The sequence below is a fragment of the Perna viridis genome, chromosome 2, assembly GCF_037379345.1.
Source record: "Perna viridis isolate PV_CMFRI_1.1 ecotype Kerala chromosome 2, ASM3737934v1, whole genome shotgun sequence".
Taxonomy (NCBI): domain Eukaryota; kingdom Metazoa; phylum Mollusca; class Bivalvia; order Mytilida; family Mytilidae; genus Perna; species Perna viridis.
Window position 1 is genome coordinate 68,502,631 of NC_142446.1, and position 27,286 is coordinate 68,529,916.

Here is a 27,286-nt window from a genome sequence, read left to right on the forward strand (position 1 = left end):
AATTGTTATTAATTTACAAATTAAAAGGGTTTTTGTCTACTCACAAGCCGTTGCATCTACAAAAAACACAAACAAAATATATGTTGTATTTATTTTGTTTTTGTGAACGTAAATAAATCACCAAGTATTTTTCTGAATGATTTTCTTGCGCTTGTTCATACAGCATAACTGAACCCTTTTTTTACTTTAAAATTTGTTTCTTTTTAAGAAGGTAGACCTAGAGTAAGGGACATAACTCTTGAAATCAGTGATAAAAATGCATTATATTCAACTTCAACAAAGTCTATAAAGATTTCAGTTGAAATAGAATGAACTAAATCAATGTTACTTTGATGCTTAGATGAGATTCATGTAAAACACTTTTACACAAACGTTCCATTACTTTATAAGTTATTCCACTTATCCAAGGTCTACCTCAGGTGTTCAGTTTACCTCGGTTCAAAATATATCTAAATTGATAAAAATAGACTTTTTAACGATGTTCGGTTTAGACATGTTCGGATTATCCAGGGTTTGGTTTGGACAGTTTGGCCCAAATTATCAATAATGAAATTTACTCACGTGGGCAATGCATTATCATGTACATATATATTTAAAAAGAGAAAACAAAAGCAATAAATTTATATTTGCAATTCTACCTAAATTTAAAATAGTTTGTTTTAATAATATCTATAAAGCATACCGTGAATTATTGGATTTACTACAAAAGATCCATTGCATATGTCACAGATCGTCGGTATGAAAGGAAAAGAAACTGAAAAGGTAGAATATCAATATAAAAATGTTTTATTTAAATATTGTAACACAATTAAGACATATGTCACATAGGCAACACAAAAAAAAATCATCTTTTTTACTCTGCGGAGGGAGATTAGCTTTTCCTTGAAAGTTAAAAAAAGGTGGTGCATAAAAAACGATAAATTTCGATTCTTTTCATGTAATGGAAAAATAAAGCGCCATGCAAAATGATCTCATTTCCTCATATATTTTTTTAATATGTGCATTTAGAAACTGTGTAATATATATATTGATGAAATAGCAAGTTTGATTTCTTGTTAAAATTGTTAATGACCAGTAAAAGTATTATTTAATATTTAAAGGACTACAGCTGGATAAAAACAAGTGGTCCCGATTGCCCTTTTGGCATAGGTACTCAAGATATGAATTTTGATTTCTTTTAGAAAAACAAACTATTGAGGGACTTGGGATAGTGGATTCTACAGACGCTGTGGGATCGGCCTCGTGTCTTGACCTACACTTAGAAATCGATGGTAAAGGAAAACTATTGACCAAATTTTACGACAGACGTGATGACTCTTCATTCAGAGTTGTCAACTTTCCTTTCGTCTGTGGCGTCGTCCCCTCGGCGCATGCCTGCGGGGTGTTCATATCACAACTCGTGGGTTGTGCCGGAGCTTGCTGGGGCTGCGCGGGGCTTTTTGTGTCGCGCTAGAACTCTAACAAACAGGCTTCTGGAACAGGGTTATGTTGCTACAAAATTGAAGTCATCACTACAGAAGTTTTATGGTCGTCGTCGTGGACTCGTGGATCGTTGTGGTGTGTCCATCTGCACCATGAAAACTGATTTATTCAACGGGTTATATTTTTCCTTTCCTCGTTTGTCTACCCGGACTTAACTTTTTATGAGCAACGTGGCGGATGTTTCTAGAAAAGCAGAGGACGCTTACCCTACCGTTGCACCTGGTCCATGCTCCCAGTTTTTAGTGGAGTCCGAGTTGCTCATTTGCTTTTGTTACTTTGTATGTATGATTTTAGTTACTTTATGTTCATTGTTGTGTATGTCTGTTTTCCATGTCTGGTCATTGTCCCTGGATTACATTCTTTTGATTACCTTATAACCTTGGTTCCCTTGATTACTCTTTGCATAATATAAGCTATTTACGTATTAGTTCCTCAGTACAAGAAAACAACACAGCATTCGGAGTCAATAGTTTCTAGAAATACTGTGAGCAAGTTACAAAGAGAGAATACTCCCGCTACAATTGGACTTAAATGTAATGCATTTTTTGGATTATCTCCCTTTTTGCGTCATCCAAAAGTAATTGTATTCCTCCATGCACATCTACATATATTAACTTACCTTCTTATGAAATGTCAACAAAATCCCTAGAGCGGTTTAGGAAGAGTTAAGCTTACCATGTAAAACCCTTAATAATCTCCCTTTAGAGTTTCTGACAGTAGTTATTATATATCATGAACTTCTACATGTGATGCCCAAACTTCCAATAAAATTTCGTCAAAATGCCTTGACCAGTTTAGGTGGATTTGCGCATACATTGAATGTGAACAGACGGACGGACGGACAAACAGACGTCACGACAGACAGACGGGAAGGCGTGATGATTCCTATATACCCCAAAACTATGTTTGTGTAAGATTTAAGCATATCATTTTATATACCCCATTTTGATCCATATATAACTCGGATGTCAGCTCCTTTAGACGGAATAACAGGGCGTTTTTCACATCGATAATCAACATGATCATCATTGCGCACACGCCTGAAATATATAAATCAATAAAGATAACTCGTATTGGACAGATTAAACTTATATATTTTAACAAGTATGTAACCATGATATATGCAAGGCTTAACAAGTAAAAAATAAATATATGGTCCGAAGAGTAAAAATTATTTAATAATTGAATATCCTGACCAACAAAAAATGTTTAAAAGAGTTTTAGGAATAATTTGCTCTTTCCATTCGGTCGGATAATTTTCTCATCATCCACTCATAAAACGTGTAATTACAAAAACAAAAAAGAAATTGTATAATTTTGCAATTAACTGCTAAAAAGATCAATGATGATCGATCACCGATAAGCAAAGAAAGGTCCAGATCTCTGGTAACATTCCCATATCTCATTCTCCCTGTTTTGGTTCAGGAATGTAAAGTTTGCTATTGTTGGGTCTTCACTCGGATATGTTCCAGATACTGATCCTGCTTGAAATATCCCGCTCACTGTCGGAATGAACACCTTATTCTGCCAACTACAAGGAAACGCGCATCGTCCCAAGATGGTAGTCGATTTACCAATGAAAGCTGAAATGGAAAAAGGAGCAAAAGTTAATATACATATTTCTTAAATAGATTCTCTTACTTTGTGATGGAAATGACGGCACGAAATTCAATAGTTTTGTTGCTACCATTATACATATATAAATATATGATCACACGTGGCCAGAACGCTTGAGGATTTAACTTGTGCGCGGAACAAGTTCCGTACACTCGTTTAATCTACCCGTTCTTCGGCACTCGTGATAATATTCATTCACTCTTTCTAATTATTTATCCTATTATTATTTGTGTCTACGTTATCAATTAATATCATAATAATAATTTACAACGTCAATACTTCCGAAAACTCTTCAAACATCTTAAAATACCTAAGATATACAACATTAGCAACGGTGAGTACATAAAACTGAAACTGCACCACAGTTATCATTTTCTTGTAAAACAGCATACATTCTTTCATAAAAAATAATTTGCTGTATTTTTCTTACCGAAAATTACAAGAAACGCAAACCTTCCTAACATATTTTTAGTTAAAATTCTAACATATGATAAATGACTTCAACGAACTTAATGTTTCACGCCTTGCGCAAACATGCACGTTACATCAAGCTCATGATTCTTTTTTGCATTAATTTTGTACAACATATTGACAAATATAGACCTCAACTGTGCATGACATGTTATAAAGAAAACAAAAACGTTTTTGTTTAATAGTAATTTTATAATAGATGATTTACTTATAGGTTTTATATTGAGTGAAATATCGCAAAATATTAACCATTAACTTAAACATTATAACTTATGCGAATTTATAATGATCTTAATGTTAAATAAAGCTAGTTGAAATTTTGTGATAATCAAATTTTACGTGTTATGAAACTTTGTTTTATCTATTATTCCTTCTGAATACCTGGCCATTTGTCACAAGTCAGTTGTCATGGTGGAAATTCGCACAATCGACCATCTATGACGGGAGAACATTAGAAACACCACAACGTCGGTTTCGACCAATCAGTTTTTATAGAAAATGATACATAATCACAAAACAGCCAACGTTAACAACGAATTTTTCCTATCACAATTTCATATTTTACCGTCCGTTAAATAGAAGTATATAAAACGACCAAATCATAAAAAAAATAAAACGTATGATAAAATGACACTGCAATCAAATTGATGTTTACTGTTTGGATATCCCTCTTTTCTCAGCAGGTGTCATTAGCGCCTGATAAAACTGTGAAACTGTTGTCTTCCTGGCTTTTTTAGCACGATTGATCTGTATTTTATTACTATTTTGTTCGTTCGTTTTACTTACATATTTTAATATAGAATGATTTTAAACTGATTTACCAATATAATTCACTGATACATGTCCAAACAGAACAAAACGTATGTTTTCAAAACACAGAGAAATATTCTGTGAAACTGTAAATATTATTGCTTTGAAAATTTCAAATTAAGACAAAATTGTACGAAAACTTGATCAAATATGTAACGTGTTTATCCAATGCTAAAACACATGTTCTTGGATGTTGCAATGTGGGACAATTATATAGCACGTTGACCTTTTAATGGTGTGAAGAAAAATGATGAATCACTTACGGATTAGCCGTTAATTATGAAATGTATACCCTTACCCAATCGAAAAAATCTCATAGATTGACATGTGTTTCAAATCCTCTGAAGTACGTTTACTTCACTTAAATGACTTATCATGTACTTCTGTTTAATAATGATACCATATTGGCGTCTCGATGTCTGCAATGGTGATTTTCATAGTCAGATTGGATCAAAATATCAGCAAAAAACACAGAAATGTCAACAATGAGTTGACTCAATTACCTAAAAATCCCAAAACATTGCATGAACATGAACATGTGAAACAGAGACAATCAAAATACACATTATAACAACGAATTAAAACCAAAAGATAAGGAAAACATAAAGTTACACGAAAAAAACTAAAGCACTAGCAATGTGAACTCCCGCAAAAAAAACGGGAGTGACATCAGGTGCTCAGGAACTTCGTAGTGGTGGAAACATATCCCAACTTGACAAAATTAAATAAAGGTTAAAAACGTCACTATAAAACAAACGCCATGATCAATATTTTTTTAATTTTAAACCGACGGAATTTAATCTTGATCACGATATCACAAAGCTATAAATCAAGCAATAAAATTTAATATAAGAGCAAAACAACACTTGAGTATTTCAACAGAAATAAAATTCAAATTTCTCCAATCGTACTAATCCAATAGTACGGCGTTTATTGGTTCCAAAAATAAATAGATTGAATAAGTTTAATCGAAAATATACATATTTTATAGCTGGACCTGCGTATGGACAGGTAAAAATTACAAAATAGGATTAAGAATTGTTTAAAATAAAATATATTATATGAAATTATTTTATATGATTTTTTGTTATTTCACTTCATGAACATCTCAAATGTGATTCCATTCGGTGGATATTTCAATTGTATATATCATATGAATATTACAACAACTAAATTTCTACTTAATGTTTTCAACAAAATTTTAATTTTCCCCCTTGAAATATGCAAAATGCTCATTTACAGCATGCTTACACCGTTAGATGCACAATTTTAAGATAACAATGTATCAATCACATCGATTGTTATATCTCTGCTAAAACTTTTTTTTTGGGTTTTGTTGGGGGGTTTTGTTTTTGTTTTGTTTTCTGGGTTTAATTCATTTATACAAATAAAACATCTAGCGCCTTCGATATTTGTATAGAAAGACACAACGGTCATAAATAGTATCCCTGCTTTGTCCAAAAATATTTCAATTCACCGATCTATATTGCACACTAGTCTTATGATTGCGTAAACAAGATTTTCGGCAAACACAAACATTGTAGTTGTTTTCACAGACTTCCTTTGTATAAAGCAAGTCCAAAACGCTTAACAAAATTGCTTTTGTACTTTCTCAAAGAAGCAACACTACTGAATTCGACTATATATTGCTTGCTTAGCAGAAAGGCAGTAACTACAAAATTATCGGGTTTTAGTATAAGAAATCCAAAGATTAGGCACAGTTCAATCATACTACGATGAACCACCGATATGACAAAAAAATAGAAAAGAAAAAACAAAGGAACAAACAAGACAATAAATAATAACAAAAACTAATTCGGTTACTGACAACTAAAGTAGACAGCCAGGACCAGACGAACTCAAACATTCATTGTCCTTCAGTTTTGCTTCAAATTCATATATTGTAACGGACCTAATGTGTTACAGAAGATTCAACTATTTGTCAATTAAAGCATATATAACTTATCCTTAAAATAATAATTTCAAACTCTTTATAGACAAATGGATCATAAAACAATAAACTGTAAACCATCATGTGTTTATTACTTATTTAAAATAATATTTTTCCTCACAGCAAAGACCATCATCATCCTCATATCCCCCATACCAGCCACATTTGAATTGTGTCGTTGGATCTCTAACCGGGCAATGTGCCGGTATGTTACAGCCAACTCCTTAAAGGATACATAATGTAAATAAAATGAATGGATTAATATGATCTCAAGTGAGCTCAAGCTATTTTGTTAATGACTTATTCAGGAGAAGGTTTGCTATAAATGTAATGTAGTAGTTTTTGCAAGAATCATGCAAATTATGTACAATGTGATACAACCAAAAAAAGCCTACACATTGTTTTTTTTTTATTTTTGTTATTGAGTTGCTTTATAGGTGTATATGATGAAATGCATAATTGTTCATTGCAATCTGTCTGCTCTATGGAGATAATACACATTAAAAATGCAGTTGTTTCTATTGTATTTTAGTATCATTTACAGAGTTATCTTCTTTAATTTGAATTTTACAGTACATTCTACATTTACAGTTTTTTGTTCATCTCCTAAGAACAAGGATTATATGAAAAACCATATGTTAATTTCTGTTTACTATGATATTTTAAACAAAATATCGAAAATAAACATTTGAAGGCTTTCCAACCATTCATCACATTTGCATGATTCTTTTCTGGAGTGCTGCTGAAGAGATTGACAGGTTTTATTTTTCTATAAGTACTACGATATTAATATCACAATTTCCCCCCTCTTTTTACTCTACCGGTGCACCTGGTCTATGCTCCCAGTTTTTAGTGGAGTCCAAGTTTACTTTTGTGACTTTGTATGAATTATTATGTTACTTTTGTGTGTGTGTGTGTGTGTGTGTGTGTGTGTGTGTGTGTGTGTGTGTGTGTGTGTGTGTGTGTGTGTGTTTTTCATTTTTGGTTTTGTTTTTGTTTTTTTTTTTATTTTGGTTTTTGGGGGTGAGCTGTACGCGTCTATTTTTTATGTTGTTTGGCCTTTGTCCCTGGATTACATTCTTTTGATTACCGCTATAATCTTGGTTCCCTTAGTTATTCTTTCACTCGTCCGAAATAAAGTTTTTTCTTAGTCATACTTTAATAGTAAACACAGACTCTATGTAGTTGTTGGTTCGTAACAAGATCGCAGTTCTATTATAGATGTACAAATATTTTCATCGGCGATTTGTGATATTTTCCATTGATGTACACAAGTCGATAATGCTTGTCTCAGCGTACTGGCCCTGATATAAGTCATGCATGAAAAATCGTATCGTCATTGTGGAGTTGAATGGCATTGGCTTACCCCAACAAAATAAGACATTTAAAAGTTATCTTTTTAATGGTCAAAATGTTGATTTTTGTATTTTCCACCATGCAAAAAAAACGAAAACAAAATGTTACCTAAATTTACCGATAACTAGAATATTAGGCAATTCGTTTTTGATGTTGGCTTTCTCATTGGAATATTGGATCACACTGGCCGACTCGACCTGTGATAAAACAAGTACCAAAAACCAATAGCCGTATATTCTGTACATCACAACCAGTAAGACATATTGAAAAACATAAATCAGTCTAAACATTTATGTTCTAACCAATGTATTTAGCAACGAGAGTTGCAAGTTTTGATTTTTTTTTCAAGTGAATCACTGTACTTACCAGCGGGTGTGATTACTGAAATAAACATTGAACATATAAACACAGTACTAGTCATGTGATTATCGTTTTCTTGTAAATGGTGGATGCTACTGACACTATGCATCAGAGGCAGAAGTACATATGTAAAGTGAATACATTAAGTTTAGAATGTAGACCTAGGGTAAGGGACACAACCCTTACAAATCATTGGAACGTTTGTATTCAGCATTTTACATCAATGTCATGTAAGCATCAAAGTAACTTAGATTGATTTCATTCCGTGTCAAACGAAAGCTTGATAGCTTTTGGTGAAATTTAATATGATACAAACATATTTACTGACTTCATGAGTTATGTCCCTTACCCTAAGTCTACCTCCTTAAGAGAAGAAATGAAACGGGAATTGCGCAAGCAGTCTTACTTGGAAGTTACAAATTTGAGCCAAATTAAAATGAGCACCACACTTTAGCAAATATGAATTTTCTTGTTCATTTTTTCCTGTAGTTTTAGAACCTGAAAAATAAACTATATCATCAAATATGCAGAAATTGTTATTCAGAGGTAAAAATATCAATTCAAACTGACTTGTCTCATAAGAAGAATAGAAAACCCGGCGCATATTTTACAGTATTAATATTTTCTATGTCTTAATGATAATCTTTTCCATTGTGGAACCTTGTTATCTGCCCGCGTTGGTACTTCGGATTTCAGTATTTCTCCACGTTCCATGAGTTTGATGTCATTTTGTCAGGTAAAATAAAAACAAGAAACGCCATTTTTTAACTTTCATTCATCGTCCAAAACAAAACATTATTTTTTCTTGGCCATACTTTAAAAATTAATCGAAGACTAAATAGGGGTGTGGGTTTGTTACAAGATTGCATTTAATAAAAAGGAACAAAAATACTTTTGTTACTTCCTTTCAAAAACCAGCTGTTGAAATGAAATCCTACCGAGAACAATCTCGACTTAGTGAAATTGGTCTTCCCCTGTGCAATCATACATAAATTACCAAGATCAACCATTGTTTATTGTCGGTGCGTTTTCTAGGTAAAGAACTGCACTGAGAAGTGATTAATCCCGTTATTATATATACGGTAACACAGAGACAAACGATCTGCTTAACAAGGGAGGGGTTGTGCAGGGAAAGTCATCCTATATTGACATTGTCTTTTATGGCATTGTCAAAAACGACCGAATTTTTTTTTTAAATACCGATGGTTAAAACCGTCCGTACATAAAATACTCCAAATCCCGTAATTACGTAAGCTGAATTGCATATAATGGTCTGGTGAAGAAAGAAAGATAACTCAATAGTTTCGTAAAGAAATCAAAATATATCTGAGGGTATCTTAGATCAATCCCTGATATATCGCATGATCTGGAGGTGTGTGATTTTTTTCTTACTTTTTGAAATTTGTTCTGTGATAAGAAAGTTAATTCGTATCGCTCTGGTTGACATATTTGTCTCTGTATGTTAAAGACGTCCTTACTCGATAAGTTTATAGCGATGTCACACGTATCACGTTTTATTACACATTTGGTTTAAATAATGAAATCAAATCAAGGTCGAAAAGGAAGAACAGGTGAAGCATAAAAGTTTAGAAATGTAAACGCATGAGTTAAGAACTGATTTGTCTGGTTCCACTTACTTTTTCCACAAGCTGAAATTGAAAAGAAACATTTTTGTAAAAACCAAAGATGTACGAATAGAACAGTTCTACGATAAAAGAATAAGGATCGTATAGTTCATATCGTTTCATTTGAATCATGTCCTTTTTCGCTTGAAACCTTCTTTAACAAGGGCCGAAAGCAATACTTTCTTCAATATAAACAACTAGGATTTTGCAGAACCTTGCAGGATATTACGCGTTCATCTGAACATAAACATGTGTTTTCCTTTCTTTATGTAATTTGACATATTCAATACAGCGTACATATTTGTTCTGTAATTAGCTAAGATATAAAAGAAAAAGTTTTTTTACTCACAAGCAGTCACATCTGCAAATTCATAAACATGATACAGTATTTTTATTTTTGTAACAAGTTATCAAGTACAAGTTTATAAATCATTATTCTGTTCACTTGTAAAATTTTTTTTTCAAACAAGCCGTCAAATCTACAAATTCACAAACAAGACACATTTTATATAATAAGTTATCAAGTACATGTTTGAAAGAATAAATAGTATAACCATATAATTATCAAAATAATGTCATTTAAGTTATAGTCGGCTTATTTTAATAATTTCTTTATAATATTGCTAATTGTAGCAAATTACATAACGCTGATGATTGTTGTGTCTCTGTTGTTTTGCAAATATTGCAATAAAAGCATTTTGTTTCTACTCAAGTTCTTCATACAAAATTGTAAAAACGTTTTGTAGCCTAAAAGTGTATATAGTTCCAATTTAAGGTACATGTTTTTTAGCTGTGAAGGAAAGAGCAGCAGGACTTGAATGTCTATATATAGTAAAATTGCTCCAAAAACATCTAACAAAAATTGCTTACTTGCAGTCTCATAATGTCGTTTGTGTGTAATTATTTTTTGGAAGCGAAAAAGAAAATCCACAAAGAGTTAGCGGAAGGCATTTTTGGTTTTTATCTCATTAAATATGTGAATTTGCGTACTTATCTACTCATGTATTTTCCTTTGTAGATACAAGTACACCACTGAGTCATTGATTTTTATCTGAATCCCTCTTTCAAAGTCTTCCAAAAACAAAGACAAGGATTCCGATTGCATCATACCAAAGTTGTTAAAATATGTCGTAGTACATTTTACTGCAAATATCCTTGAAAACTTTGACAATTAAAACATTCTTAAACTGTAAAATGGACTAAGGATATTGCGCACAAAAATGGCATACACTTCACAATCTAAATCTAAAAGGAATAGCATTTTTACAAATGTTATTTTAAATAAAAATGAAAGACATACCGACTATGATCGGGTTTACTACAAATGATCCATCGCATATGTCACATATCGTCGGAATGAAAGGAAATGTTACTGAAACAGGTGAAATATCAATATTCACAACTACCAATACAGATACCTTATTTACTACATACTACACCGAAATGACCTGCTCTATACAGAGTACACGAATAAATTAATATATGCTTTCATCTCATTCATGTTATAGTTTGTAAATATGTATTCTCAATTTTAAATCCGGATAATGTCTTAGATCCTTCAAATTAAGTTCTTCAATAAAGGAAAAGAGTTTTGATTCAACATTTAAAAAAACATTTTAACATACCCCATTTCGATCCATATATAAACCGGATGTCAGCACCTTGCGTTGGAGCAACAGGGCATTTTTCACATCGATAATCGACATGCCCATCATCACGCACCCGGCTGCAATATAAAACCAAAGAGATATAAAGTAAAACCAGTCTTAACCAGTCCCGTTTTGGACTTCAAAAATTCGTTCGGTTTAAACAAGTGTTTAGATTACCAAGTTTTGAATACATTTAAATTATCTTTTTATTCTTATTTTTTTTTTTTTTTTTGGTGGGGGGAATTTTTTAAAAGTGTGTGGTGAAGATAGGTTTTTGGATTATTCAGGGTTCTGTTTTGACAAATGTCACTGTATAACCAATGGTGGACCGATTTTAAACCAATATGTAAACATTCAGTTACAATAGATATGTATGGCCTTACAAAGATGAATACAATTTGTTCGTCTGTGAACCCTTATCTTCGAGGGTAGCACAAGACCATGAGACTGCGATATCAATGAGGCGGAAACGTATGTTGTTTTTTTAAGATTCTTAAACTACAATATGTACGGCCGAACAAACATAAGATGATACGAGATATGGGCTTTTGGTTTCTAATCGTTCGTTAGGGACAAAAGTGAATTATGAAATAGGTAAAATGGTAACATAAATAAGTGTTCAATAGATGTATAACTCGCAGTAAATTGTTCATAAAAATAACTAAAGATCACCGATAAGCGAAGAAAGGTCCAGATCTCTGATAACATTCCCAAATCTCATTTTCTCTGTATTGGTTCAGAAAGGTAAAGTTTGCTATTGTGGGGTCTTTACTTGAATATGTTACAGTAACAGATCCCGCCTTAAATATCCCACTAACTATTGGGATAAACTCTTTATTCTGCCAGCTACAAGGGAATGCGCATCCTCCAAAGATGGCTGTCGCTTTTCCAATGAAATCTAAAATTAATAGCGGAAAGCATACAATGATTACAACCAACTACAGAGAACTGAAATATAATAGTTTTGTCTGCAAGGAGAATTACTCCGAGATATTTTTCTACTTTGTGATGAAATGAATGACAAGAAATTCGATGTTTTTTTTTTTTTTTTGTTACTACCACGTGAAGACTGATAAGAGACATATAATACCTGAAACGCACCCGAAGAAAAACGGAAATTCGTACCAAAATTATTCAGCCCTGTTATTTTATTCTTATTACCTTATACTACTGTTTAACTCGTCTTGATATAGGTCCTTATACACCCCGATTAGTCATGGTCCAATTTGTTATGGTACTAAATGTTGAAGGCTGAATTGGTCGGCATTCGAAGGAAAAATGGGTTTCCGAATTGGTTGGTATTGGAAAGGAATTATGGGCAAGACTGATAACGTTAGTTTCGTAACCATCATGCTATTAACTGTCTTGACCATCCCTGTCTCGATTTGTTCTTAATCAGCAAATGTTTTCCGTGACGAGTTTGGGTTTCCATCGCATTTACACCAAACGAAAAGAAGAGTTGCCATACATGGTGCTGTTTTAGCTGTGTGACAATACAAGACTTTGAAAGTCAATAAAATCGGTGTCGACGATCAACATTTTGTTTGTTTTTGTTATTGTTATTGTTTCAGAGTAACGTAACGCAACTGTCATTTTTAGTAAATAATATATTTTGTAAACATTTTTTTTATATTTTTAATTTCCCTTACCGCATATTCCGAGCAATACAAAACTTCCTAACATTGTTTGTGCGTTACAATCCAAACAACAGGATAGAGAACATTCTAAGTATGATCTTGATGTACTAAGACATATCGTTTTAATACTTCAATCGTCTGCCTTTTTTATCTTTATTTTGTCGATTAATCACGTAACATCAGACAAAAGCACATGATACGTCATATCGAAATATAACTTCTTCTAAATACGAATGTCCATACTGAAATACAGTCTTCTAGATAATACGTATTTCATAGGTATTATCTATTTTTACTTGCTATCATTCACATCATTCCATAAGGTCGACATTTTTAAACTTGTTTACATTATTATAGTATTGCTTTATCAACCATCAGAAACGATTTGTTCATGATATCATAGTTTCTCATTTTTATTTAATATCATATGAGAAACGCAGAAGACACTGACCCTACCAATGCATATTCCCTATAACACAGTGTTCTGTAACGTCCATTCTGGTTTTGTTTTCATTTTTTTTATGTATCCTATTAATTAATTTGCGTATGTACGTGTTGTTGTTGTTGTTGTTGTTTGTGATTTCTTTGCTAGCTTTCGTTGTGTATACTTAGTCACCGATTAACTTTTTTTTCTTTGGTTTTCCTTGGATTTACTATTGTGAAACAATACCTGTGAAAGATGTAAAAATGCGAAGAGGCATACAGAAAAATACTTTTCATAAACATTGTTAGATTTACCATCCTACGAACAGTCCCGTTCTAAGTAAAAACTATCGTAGGGAAAGAGAGGAGTATTGGATACGCAGACTAGGTACTGCAATACCTTACGGATGCAATGACAACATCAAAAGTATAGGAAACTTTTCAAGCCAATATAACAATAACATAAATGTGATGAATTTATTTGACAAACATCCAAGACGGGAAAGGAGTCATGGGCATCGCCGCTATACGTCACCTAAGTTACATGATGTTTCCATAGATGGTCTCCTTCCTTTCATACAAAAACCTCTTGGACTTTATCACATTAGAACCAAACTTTATTCTATACCTCTCACTCTAATACACTCCCTTTACAAAACAAGTCTTGACACTCCTGTTTCTGACCCCACCTCATCATTATACAGACTTGTTGCCATCATTTTGAATATTGGTTTCCACAGACTCTTTAAACCAGTTTGTGTGAAAAGTCAAGATGAAGAAAAACGATCATTTCTTCCACTATCGTTTGTCAACAAAGGTATAGATGCAATTAATTTGGCTAACATACTCCATCACAAAAACGTTACCAACAAAATATCCCCATATTTCAAAGACAAATCAATACCAATTATTTCATATTCCTATACTTCACCCATCGCATCCAAAATTTTCAATTATAAAAGGCTATTGCAGAACTTTGAGATTGAGGACTTCAAGGATAAACCACCAGACTGTTCTTGCAAAACCTCTCCATTCAAATATGTCCTTCTGGTCACGTCGTTACGGGAGATTTAACCATTATCGAAAACGAATATCTGCGTAATATCCTTTCTAAAGGTCCCAAGTACCGTAAACCACGCTCCATAAATTAGAATTATAACTTTAAAGTTCTTATGGATGCCGTCGAAGACTATGCAAGAAAATGGATAAAACGAGAAGAAGAAGACATTGATTCTCTGTGAGAGTGTTTAAAGGCCGTGAGGTCTTTAATTTTGAAACGAATGAAAGTTTTAAGTAGGTCAATGAGTGCCAAGGCTACATCAGTTTTCAAAGACCCCGATGTAGCTAAAATATTGTCTACTATACATGACAAGTATGTTGTCGTTACAGCAGACAAAGCCCAAAACAACATTGTTTTTGTCTGACAAACGTTTTATATCCAATGTTTATTATCAGAGGTAGACGTAGAAAGTAATAGCAGTGATAAGACCTACATTACTACCACTCTCTCTCCAAAGAAGAGATTGTGGAAAACCATAAATCTGTGCTATCCACTTTTGGTCTCTCGACCAAGGACAATGATTGTGATTTACCGTCTATGTACCGGATTCCTAAACTTTACAAGAATCCATACAAACAACCTTTCATAGCTGGATCTGTAAAATGTACAAACAAACCTCTTTCAAAACTTTTAACTTCTATACTCACAACTGTCAAAGAGGGTCTACAGTCCTACCACAACACTTGTTACTCCCGTAGTGGTATTAATTCAATGTGGATCCTTAAAAATTCGAAAGATCTTTTGGAGACAATCAGTTGAAGACTATTATCTGAATATAATAGCATTAAAACTTATGATTTTTCAACACTGTATACTTCTATTCTCCATACTCAGTTAAAATCCCGACTTAAAAACATTATACATCGTTGTTTTTCCAATTAAAGATGGTACACCTAAATACAAATATGTAGTTCTTAATAGAGATTCCTCATACTTTGTAAGAAACAATTCCAAATCATTTTCCAAATATACAGAGGAAGATGTTTACAAAATGCTGGAATTTTTAATTGACAACATATTTGTCCAGTTTGGTGGACGTGTTTTTCAACAAACGGTCGGCATTCCAATGGGAACAAATTGTGCTCCTTTACTTGCTGACCTATTCCTTCACTCTTATGAGGCTGACTTTATAGCTGATCTGATCAGAAAGAAAGAATATCGTTTTGCTAGATCCTTCAATCTCAGTTTCCGCTATGTAGATGACGTATTATCTTTAAATAACCCTAATTTCGGGGATTTGATATATCGCATCTACCCAAAAGAACTTGAGATGAAGGATACTACAGACACTGTGAAGTCAGCCTCATATCTTGACCTACACTTAGAAATCGATGGTAAAGGAAAACTATTGACCAATCTTTACGACAAACGTGATGACTTTTCATTCAGAATTGTCAACTTTCCTTTCATCTGTGGCAACATCCCTTCGGCTCCTGCGTATGGAGTGTTCATATCACAACTCATACGTTATGCCAGAGCTTGTCGAAACTACGCAGACTTTTTGTATCGCACTAGAACTCTAAAAAACATAGGCTTCTGGAACAGGGTTATGTTGCTACAAGATTGAAGTCATCACTACAGAATTTTTATGGTCGTTATCATGAACTCGTGAATCGTTATGGTGTATCCATCAGCACCATGAAAACTGATTTATTCAACGGGTCATAGTTTTCCTTTCCTCGTTTGACTTGACTTTTTATGAGCAACTCGGCGGGTGTTTCTAGAAAAGCAGAGGACGCTTACCCTACCGGTTCACCTGGTCCATGCTCCCAGTTTTTAGTGGAGTCTGAGTTGCTCATTTAATTTTGTTACTTTGTATGTATGATTTTAGTTACTTTATGTTCTTTGTTGTGTATGTCTGTTTTCCATTTCTGAGTGAGTTTCCTGTCTTTGATGATGATATTGCAAAGTATTTCGTATTAATTACACCTCGGATCACTGACACTTAAAAAGGGAATGAATGTCATATCTACTATTAATAAAACATTTCTATCAGATCTCATGGAACATTGTTTTTTTACCATGAATCATCCACTGCCTGATTCTTACATAGAATGGAAGTTAATTTTTGTTTCTGAATGATTACTTTTGATTTCATACTCACATTGCTAAAAGAAATAGAAGGCTTATTGTGATTAGATATATCAAAACATCACGATTTAAGACTAAATTTCACAACATTGTCAACGACCAAATAACGTTAAATATTTTTCTAGCTTGGCGACCGCTATGGGTGTGATTAAACTGTTTGTGAGGCGTGTTTACTATTTGTTTGAATGCTACAAAGACACATTTATCAAGATCGAGTACGGGTTTTAACATCATGTGCTTACGTTATTAAATAAAAATGCAATATGTTATTAACCCAATACAAAGAGTTGAGGATTTGATTTGCATAAATAAAAAGAAGTTTTTGTAAGATTCGGGCAAGATATATTAGAAATATGAAACATGCATGTCAAAAAACAATCATTCTGACAATAAGACGAGAGAGGAAAGGAAAACTATGGCACGTTGAACGAAACAGTTTTCATGGTGCAGATGGATACACCGTAACGATCCATGAGATCATGATGACGACCATAAAACTTCTGTAGTGAAAACTTCAATCTTGTAGCAACATAATCCTGTTCCAGCCAATTTGTAAAAAGTCAGTGTAGTTACTGCAAGCTCTGGCAAAATGTACGAGTTGTGATATGAAAACTCCAGACGCAGGTGCTGAAAGGATGTTGCAACAGATGAAAGGAAAGTTGACAATACGGAATGAAAATCCATCGCGTTTGTGGTATAGTTTGTCAATAGGTTTTCTTTACCGTCGATCTGTATGTGTAGATCAAGATATGAGGTTGACTTCACAGTGTCTATAGTATCCTTTATCTCAATTGATTTCCGTGTGATTTATTGTTATCTGGTTGCAAAATTAACTGATCAACGTTCAAAGTTTGTATTGCCATATGTGCTATGGTAATTTAAGTTCATCGATATTTAATTTGTCTATTTCGACTAATTTTACCCTTTTTCCATACCTTTTACTTTTATTAGAAAGTAAAACTTTGTTTATTAAAGGCAGTCATCCAAGTACAAATTGCTTCAATGTTCTCGATGGAATATCTTTCTTACAATTTCTTAACAGAGTGTCGGAGAGCTTTATTATTGTAGTAAGACTGTTGCAGGTGGTACCATCATAGCTTGAAATGCTTATCATTCCGGAGCACATGATGTCACTCCTCTTTTGTGGGACTTAATTTAACTAATGCTTTGGTTTTTTGGGTTTTTTTTTCTGTTTTGTTTTTTATTATTATTATTATTTTTATCATGTAATTGTAACTTATTTTATTATCTACATTACTAACTTTTCGTAGGGGAAAACCAATGCTACTTCTTATGACAGCATCCTGAAATGTAGCAATTTTCAACAAAACACTGATACTGGAGTAACTGTTGTTTACCCATAATTGATGATTTATGACAAAAAGAACATTGAACTACGATTGACCTTTTCATATTGTCCTGTAATTAGTCTCATGTCGTTAAACTACTGTAAAATGAAAAAGTCAATACATTATAAGTTGAAAAGGTAAGACAAGAAACATATTATATATTATAAATTGTCTGTACATACGTCATTGTGAAACATTACAAGTCTCAGCTTAGTATTAGAATATTTGTGTACTGTTGATACGTTTTGCAAATTTTGGGGGTTTTTTTCTTTATAAGTGACAATATTTCGTTTAATAACATATAACATTAAGATGTGAAATTTGAAATCGATTTCGTTTTATATAGGATCAGGAAAAATTAAAATGACTAAGACAAAAAAAATAAATTTTATCATTGTTTTACAACGGGCTGGCAATGTATGTCGCATTGTTATACCATGAACAAAAGCATGTGGCTAAATATCGACATGAATAGCCCTCCCGTGATTAAAAACAATGAAAAATGGAGTTTCCGTAATTCATTTCGATTCTAATATGGAAGTTGTGATGTTTTTTTCCCTATTTTTAGACCTAATACGATCATACGTTTTGCTTTAGTTGTTTGTACTTTTTCAGTTCGAAGTGTGTACAGATATGTATTAAATAAATCGTGTAATCAACTTGCCTAAGATAAGACAATTTTTTGATTTTTTTCTACTTACTCTAAGACTATTTCCAAAAAGATCACAAAAGTATGTTTTACTAAATGCGAATTAGGCGTTTCTTCACACTACTGGATTGACTGAAAATGTATTGATAGCTCATACACATCCTAGTCATATCCGATTAAAGAATAAGCGGGGCTAATATACACGGGCACAAACCACGCCTATTTTAGCTCATGCTGATATGGCAATCGAATATTAATCACGGTTGTGGTCTCAAGGACTTTGAAAGACGTCATATTAGAACACTTGCTGAAACGTGAGATGAATATACATAAAATCTTTCTACCATGAATCTCTAATACTAGTATGCCTACTATATAAATTGGTCAGGTCCTAATCGGATACCGCTTACTTATTCTTTTTTCATTTGATTTCGTCAATCCGTCAAATGATAAAACTGACTGAGTATCATCCAATTCTGCAAATCGTATACAACTCATTTTGGATACTATATAAGCATTCATTTCCGTTTTCTTCCCCTGTGCTACTCCATTTTGTCTTTCCCACGTGAACTTGTGTCTTCACTGTATACTGGATAAATAAATATACCAAGATACTTGTATTTGATTTCGGCTTTAGTAGTGTTCATTAAAGTTTGATTACTTGGAAAGGTTTTCTTTAAATTTTCATTGCAGATCGTTCTAGTTGAACCACATACTCGTGTTTCCTTGATGTTCCATGCCACTATAATTTTACTCGAATGATTTACCGAGTAAGTAGATTCTGTGGTTATTACCAGTGTATGTATGGTAGAGGAAAAGTGGAAACAGGGTAAGCGGCAAGAAAACAACAACCAAACAAAACAGGGATTTAAAACAACTCAAGGCATCCCATAGGCTTCAATGAATGATAATCTGGGTTTTGTCTCAAACTATATTTCAGGAACTGGGCATCGAAACTCTTATTATATTGAAAAACAGTATTCAATATTACAAAAGATTAAGAATGCGTAGAGACATGCCCTACAAATGCGCATAATTTTCCTTTCTAACGAATACAGAAATAAACCAAGAAAAACAGTAAGCATTGCTCACTAACTTGAAAACCCATCCCCCACTTTCCCATTTGATTACATGTACCTTTTAGTGGAGACACTGATAAGAGATGGCTACTCTTCTTCGTAAAAGATGGGGGTAATGAATGACAGACAGAGAGACGGACGCCCCGGTCACTTTATACCCTAATATGCATACAAAAGGTAAATAGTAGGACTAGTCGAATGTGGCCTGATCAAAAACCCGGCTCTAAATAAATTACGCAACTCACTTAGGGGGGTATATGAAGACCAAAATATGCCCCTTTTAGACCAATATAAGAATCTATGCAGTCCCTAACACAATTGCTCATATAACTCGCCAGGTTCTTGTGGCAATTCAAATATCACTAGTAATGGAGCAAAGATAATTTCATGCATATTTGATATGTCATTATACATGTTATACGAGTATATATATCCCAGGTAGGTCTAGATCCACAGCGTTAAGGTTTCTCGACATTACTTCAATTTTTTAACACATAAAAAGAAGATTATTTTTGACACATGATTTGTTGGGTGCATCTTCATTTTTGTTTGTTTCACAAGAAGATTGTTTATATTCGAATCAATGTAATAACCATCCACAGAAGATTGACTGGCTATGTACATTGATGAAGTAATATCCACCTCCTTTATATTCTGAATGATTCCTGAGATAAACTTTCTCGCCTTTAGAGGCGTACGCTACCTACGTCCCACTAACGTGACAATGTAAAGAACGTATCTGTATGAAACTACCATGATCTTGCAACCTATGATTGGGACGGGATAGACCTTTAATTTTTCGTTCGTTACCCATCATCTTATTATCATTTAAGTGTCCGTCTCTCATTTCCATTTTTACCAATCTCGTCCTTGAAATGAATATCATGATCTACGTTTGATCATCAAATCCGACACAATTCTTCAACAAGTTATCCAATGTCATTTTGGTACCAATGACTTCAGTGTCATAAAATAGAAAAAAATATAACGGTGTCGACGAAAGACAATGACGGATGTGTACTGATGGCACTACACTGTAGTACATGTATACTGTAAACGTATAAATTTTAGCGATTGCTAATTTTCGCGCATTCTGTTAAATGATTATATTCTTGGGTATTGATTTTTGCGGTGTCAAAAAATGGCTAGCGATATATAGTGTTTACAAATCTGTTTCATGGGTACATATTTTGTAACCGAAAATACCGAAAATTAGTACACCGCGAAAATGAATACGTTTACAGTGTATGATATTAAACATTATTGATGAGAGTTGTTCCAAGTAAGCTGATAAACAGTCAAGTTCATTACTTTAAATTTTATCCTCTAGAAAAGTCAATTTAAGACATTACCACTGTATCATAAGATTCCCTCACCCTTACATTAAATGTATCCTATGGACCAAGGAATCCAGAAAGATGTGCACTATAGGTGGAAGTCGTATTTAAAATATACTCAACATGGTCTCCTTTCATACAAAAACCTCTTGGACTTCATCACATTAGAACCAAACTTTATTCTATACCTCTCACTCTAATACACTCCCTTTACAAAACAAGACTTGACACTCATGTTTCTGACCCCACCTCATCATTATACAGACTTGTTGCCATCATTTTGGATATTGGTTTCCACAGACTCTTTAAACCAGTTTGTGTGAAAAGTCAAGATGAAGAAAAACGATCATTTCTTCCACTACCGTTTGTCAACAAAGGTATAGATGCAATTAATTTGGCTAACATACTCCATCACAAAAACGTTACCAACAAAATACCCCCATATTTCAAAGACAGATCCATACCAATTATTTCATACTCCTATACTTCACCCATCGCATCCAAAATTTTCAACTATATAAGGCTATTGCAGAACCTCAAGATTGAGGACTTCAAAGCTAAACCACCTGACTGTTCTTGCAAAACCTCTCCATTCAAATATGTCCTTCTGGTCACGTCGTTACGGGAGATTTAACCATTATCGAAAACGAATCTCTGCGTAATATCCTTTCTAAAGGTCCCAAGTACCGTGAACTACGCTCCATAAATTGGAATTATAACTTTAAAGTTCTTATGGATGCCGTCGAGGACTATGCAAGAAAATGGATAGAACGAGAACAAGAAGACATTGATTCTCTGTCAGAGTGGTTAAAGGCCGTGAGGTCTTTAATTTTGAAACGAATGAAAGTTTTAAGTAGGTCAATGAGTGCCAAGGCTACATCAGTTTTCAAAGACCCCGATGTAGCTAAAACATTGTCTACTATACATGACAAACATGTTGTCGTACCAGCAGACAAAGCCCAAAACAACATTGTTTTTGTCTGCAAAACGTTTTATATTCAATGTTTATTATCAGAGGTAGACGTAGAAAATAATAGCAGTGATAAGACCTACACTGCTACCACTCTCTTCAAAGAAGAGATTGTGGAAAATCATAAATCTGTGCTATCCTCTTTTGGTCTCTCTACCAAGGACGATGATTGTGATTTACCGTCTATGTACTGGATTCCTAAATTTCACAAGAATCCATACAAACAACGTTTCATAGCTGGATCTGCAAAATGTACCAACAAACCTCTTTCAAAACTTTTAACTTCTATACTCACAACTGTCAAAGAGGGTCTACAGTCCTACCACACCACTTGTTACTCCCGTAGTGGTATTAATTCAATGTGGATCCTGAAAAATTCGAAAGATCTTTTGGAGACAATCAGTTCAGGACTATTATCTGAATATAATAGCATTAAAACCTATGATTTTTCAACACTGTATACTTCTATTCTCCATACTCAGTTAAAATCCCGACTTAAAAACATTATACATCGCTGTTTTTTCAAACAAGATGGTACATCTAGATACAAATATATAGTTCTTGGTAGAGATTCCTCATACTTTGTAAGAAATAATTCCAAATCATCTTCCAAATATACAGAGGAAGATGCTTACAAAATGCTGGAATTTTTAATTGACAACATATTTGTCCAGTGTGGTGGACGTGTTTTTTAACAAACGGTCGGCATTCCAATGGGAACAAATTGTGCTCCTTTACTGGCTGACCTATTCCTTCACTCTTATGAGGCTGACTTTATAGCTGATCTGATCAGAAAGAAAGAATATCGTTTTGCTAGATACTTCAATCTCAGTTTCCGCTATATAGATGACGTATTATCTTTAAACAATCCTAATTTCGGGGATTTGATACACCGCATCTACCCTAAAGAACTTGAGATAAAGGATACTACAGACACTGTGAAGTCAGCCTCATATCTTGACCTACACTTAGAAATCGATGGTAAAGGAAAACTATTGACCAAACTTTACGACAAACGTGATGACTTTTCATTAAGAATTGTCAACTTTCCTTTCATTTGTGACAACATCTCTTCGGCTCCTGCGTATGGAGTGTTCATATCACAACTCAAACGTTATGCTAGAGCTTGCCGAAACTACGCAGACTTTTTGTATCGCGCTAGAATTCTAACAAATAGGCTTCTGGAACAGGGTTATGTTGCTACAAGATTGAAATCATCACTGCAGAAGTTTTATGGTCGTTATCATGAACTCGTGGATTGTTATGGTGTATCCATCAGCACCATGAAAACTGATTTATTCAACGGGTCATAGTTTTCCTTCCCTCGTTTGTCTACCCCGGACTTCACTTTTTATGAGCAACTCGGCGAGTGTTTCTAGAAAAGCATAGGACGCTTACCCTACCGGTGCACCTGGTCCATGCTCCCAGATTTTAATGGAGTCCGAGTTGCTCATTTAATTTTGTTACTTTGTAGGTATGATTTCAGTTACTTTATGTTCTTTGTTGCGTATGTCTGTTTTCCATGTCTGGTCTTTGTCCCTAGATTACATTCTTTTGATTACTGCTATAACCTTTGTTTCCTTGATTACTCTTTCAACAAACGTTACTGTTCTTTGAACAGTTAGTTTCCCTGAAAATAAAAGAATTTCACATTGCTTTGTTCCAAAATGCGGAATAACGAATGAATAAAAGATCATCCAAAAACAGAATCATTTAGATCTTGCATCTTGCATCATTTAGATGAAAATGACATGCTCAGATAGAACTTTAAGACCATATAAACCTTTCGCTGTTAAAAAAATTCTCCAGCCGAGGTGTTTAGACTTTATGATTTTTACTTCTTAGTCAAAAAAATTATCTATCAAATAATACCAAATTTGAGGCGTTTTAGTTGAGTAATAACTTCTAGAGTCGAATTTATATGACTTTTGACCGAAAAATCGAAAATCCCATTTTTTCGCATTTTTTATAAATTCTATGAAATCGCCAAAATTTATCAAAAGAATCCCAGAAGTATAAATTGTGATAATACTAAGAAGAAAATACCGAATAAGCCATTTTTTTGCTGAAGCATTAATACTCTAGGGGTTTTGACACTGAAAAATATATCAATTTAAGCGATTTTTCGGCGGGGTAGGGATACATTTTTAGCACTTTAACGCAAAACCCTAAGTGTTACCGCAACCTTCATCGTACTATTGTAAATCTGAGAAATTTGGCTATACGATGATACATGTATGTTTTTAGTTATTCATATATGCTATCCTAGGAAGGCTAAGACTCTCAAACAATAAAGTCTTAAAAATCTTGGCTTTTTGACCCAGAGGGGTACAAATATAGGCTTACACTGAAAAAGATTCCGAGAATAATCTTTGGCGACAAATTGATTCGGTAGTGGGAGGTATGAAGGTACCTAAAAATCACCATGAAGTTGATGAGTGGAGGGGGTGCACGGTGGACCCTCCCAGCCCTTGGACTATTTCTGATAGTGCAAATGGTCAAAATATTTTTTTAATGCAGGGTTTTTATACCATGTTTCATCTACTGCCTGATTCTTACAGAGACTAACACTTCAAACTTACCAGATTCATAAGGTAAAATATAGATTTGTCCAGATTAAAAGAATTGGTATCAAGCTTCTGTTATGTTTTTTAAGCCTTACTATGAATACATTTATTTTATTTGTTTACATACCATGGTTTTAAAATGTTTGATTTTATGTTCTTTTTTTATTATCTGAGCAGATCATTCTGTGAAATCGGATATTTTATAGATTTTTATTAAATACTTCATAAAATGAAAAAGAGAAACAAATTAAGATCGGTTCGACTCCTCGTGATTTGTGCAGAATGAATTTGCGAAAAATAAAGATTCGGCATGACTGCCTTCGAACAAAACTTTTTTTACCGATCCCTCTTTCTGAGTCAAAAACTGGAGATTGCTAATAAATCTTACGATTTGTCTCACGTGTTGAAAAAATATATTGTGTATAGAATCGGGTATAACTAATTTCGATTTTTCATTCAGAATTGTTAACTTTCCTTTCATCTGTGGCAACATCCCTTCAGCACCTGCGTATGGAGTGTTCATATCACAACTCATGCGTTACGCCAGAGATTGCCGAAACAACGCAGACTATTTGTATCGCACTAGAATTTTAACAAATAGTCTTCTGAAACATGGTTATGTTGCTACAAGATTGAAGTCATCACTACAGAAGTTTTAGGGTCGTCATCATGAACTCGTGGATCGTTACGGTGTATCCATCTGCGCCATGAAAACTGATTTGTTCAACTTGTCATAGTTTTTCTTTCCTCTTTCGTCTACCCTCGACTTGACTTTTTATGAGCAACTCTGTGGGTGTTTCTAGAAAAGCGGATGACGCTTATCCTACCAGTGCACCTGGTCCATGGTTCCAGTTTTTAGTCCGAGTTACTCATTTGCGTTTGTTACTTTGTATGTATGATTTTAGTTACTTTATGTTCTTTGTTGTGTATGCCTGTCTTTGTCCCTGGATTACATTCTTTTGATTACCGCTATAACCTTGGTTTCCTTGATTACTGTTTCGAACAAGCTTGTATCTAGTTGATTCTAGACTTCTAGACTAATAAGACCTGGTCTTGTAGGCTTGGAGCAACAATTCTTAAATTGTGATTTCTCATCTTCTTGTAGAGAGTTAGACGATAGATGCAGATATTAAATATCAAAGCCTGTATTGTTGAGACTCGTCAATTAAATATGATTTATTTCATCTCAGATAAATAAATAATAATAAAATAGTCACAATTTACAACATCATCCTCCTTTCCAATAAATATTCAATCTATGCTGTCATCAACATATTAATGAACCACTTCCACGACACCATCTATTCTTTTTTAAAATCGTGACTTCATCGGGAAGTATCTATTCACATATACAATTGCCTGCATTATCTATACTGAAACTGGGCCAAGTATCGTACACATTTAAACATATTATAGTGTGAATTGGGTGGATGACAAAACCCATTTTAGGTCGCATTGAAACTAATAGTTTACATACTACATTGAGACGTTACTTGGTCTTAAACATAATAATTACTTGGGGAATTTGAAGGAAAATATTCGTGAATTAAAAAAAAACACTCCAGTTAAGAATCATGCAAAATGTGATTCATGAGTGAAAAGCCTACATATTTTTATTTTTGATATTTTGTTTGAATTGCCATAGTAAACGGAAATTTACATTCGGTTTTTCATAAAACCCATGTACTTAAGAGATAAAAATTATGTAGAATGTACTGTAGATTTCAAAAATAAGGGAAATAGCTCTGTAAATGACACTGAAATACAAAAGAATCTATTAGATTTTTCATGTTGATGATCTTCTAAAAACAGACAGATTGGAATGAATAATTACACATTTTATAATAGAGACCTATAAAACAGCTTATTAACAAAAATAAAGATATGTAGCCTTTTTGGGGATGTATCACATTTTTAAGATTTTGCATGATTCTTACAAAAGCTAGTACTTAAAATGAAACTGCATATTGTCATATTTTGTTTTCGTAAAAGGTTTTATTTAGAATACGGGGAAGACATATCTACATTTTTAATGATTATGTTTGTCTCCTGTCACTCGTTAGGAAAAAATTAACAATACACCCAAACAATAATTTCATTTAAGGAGGTAGACCTAGGGTAAGGGACACAACTGTTACAAATCATTGTAGCGTTTGTATTCACAACTTCACATCAATCTTATGTAAGCATCAAAGTAACTCGGACTGATTTCATTCTGTTTCAAAGGAAAGTCTTTGGTAAAATTGAATATGATACAAATATATCACTGATTGAAAGAGTTATTTCCCTTACCCTAGGTCTACCTCCTTAATTGCTAGCAGGTTGAGATCAGAAATGTCTCGTTTCAAATGTATATATTTTATACCTTCAATTTAAGTTAAAACTGGAAAGGTATACATGTAGTCTCTGTTTTTCCACAAATCAAAACTAATTGAGTGCAACTTGTAAGTATTGGTTTGGTAAACATTAGGAACATCGTGTTGGAGAACAGAAAATCCATTCTCCATTGAACTTGCGTAAAAAAATCCTGTCGTTGAGGAGAAAGTCTTTTTTATTTATAAAATGTTCTCCTTCAAAAATACATGTAATATCATCAGCAAAAGACTATTATTTACTGATTATCATTATTCAGGCACCTTCTATTTTTGGTAAATCTTTATTATCAATATGTGAAGTTGTTTTGATTTTTTGGAACATATAATGATCGAAGTATTTCACCTATTTTCGTTTAGAATTTAAAAACTGCAATTACTTCCGAGTTAATTTCTCTTAAATAACGGCTATAAATAAAGCAGGTGGAGTT

At 33.5% G+C, this 27,286-nt stretch overlaps 1 protein-coding gene and 2 long non-coding RNA genes across 3 annotated transcripts; all 3 read right to left on the bottom strand.

Moving 5' to 3' along the window:
• LOC148626661 (uncharacterized) lies at nucleotides 1-2,500 on the bottom strand. Its single transcript, XR_015920132.1, has 3 exons — nucleotides 2,422-2,500; nucleotides 683-754; nucleotides 1-56 (listed from the first exon to the last, which is right to left on the bottom strand). It is a non-coding gene; the product is annotated as an uncharacterized LOC148626661 (long non-coding RNA).
• A 285-nt stretch (nucleotides 2,501-2,785) lies between these two features.
• LOC148626662 (uncharacterized) lies at nucleotides 2,786-3,614 on the bottom strand. Its single transcript, XR_015920214.1, has 2 exons — nucleotides 3,530-3,614; nucleotides 2,786-3,065 (listed from the first exon to the last, which is right to left on the bottom strand). It is a non-coding gene; the product is annotated as an uncharacterized LOC148626662 (long non-coding RNA).
• A 7,335-nt stretch (nucleotides 3,615-10,949) lies between these two features.
• On the bottom strand, nucleotides 10,950-13,194 carry LOC148626663 (uncharacterized). Its single transcript, XM_088571126.1, has 4 exons — nucleotides 12,971-13,194; nucleotides 11,994-12,219; nucleotides 11,298-11,398; nucleotides 10,950-11,044 (listed from the first exon to the last, which is right to left on the bottom strand). Exons 1-4 carry the CDS (start codon nucleotides 13,002-13,004, stop codon nucleotides 10,950-10,952), a joined length of 456 nt encoding a protein of 151 aa, XP_088427252.1. The 5' UTR covers nucleotides 13,005-13,194.
• Between the last annotated feature and the right edge of the window lie 14,092 nt (nucleotides 13,195-27,286).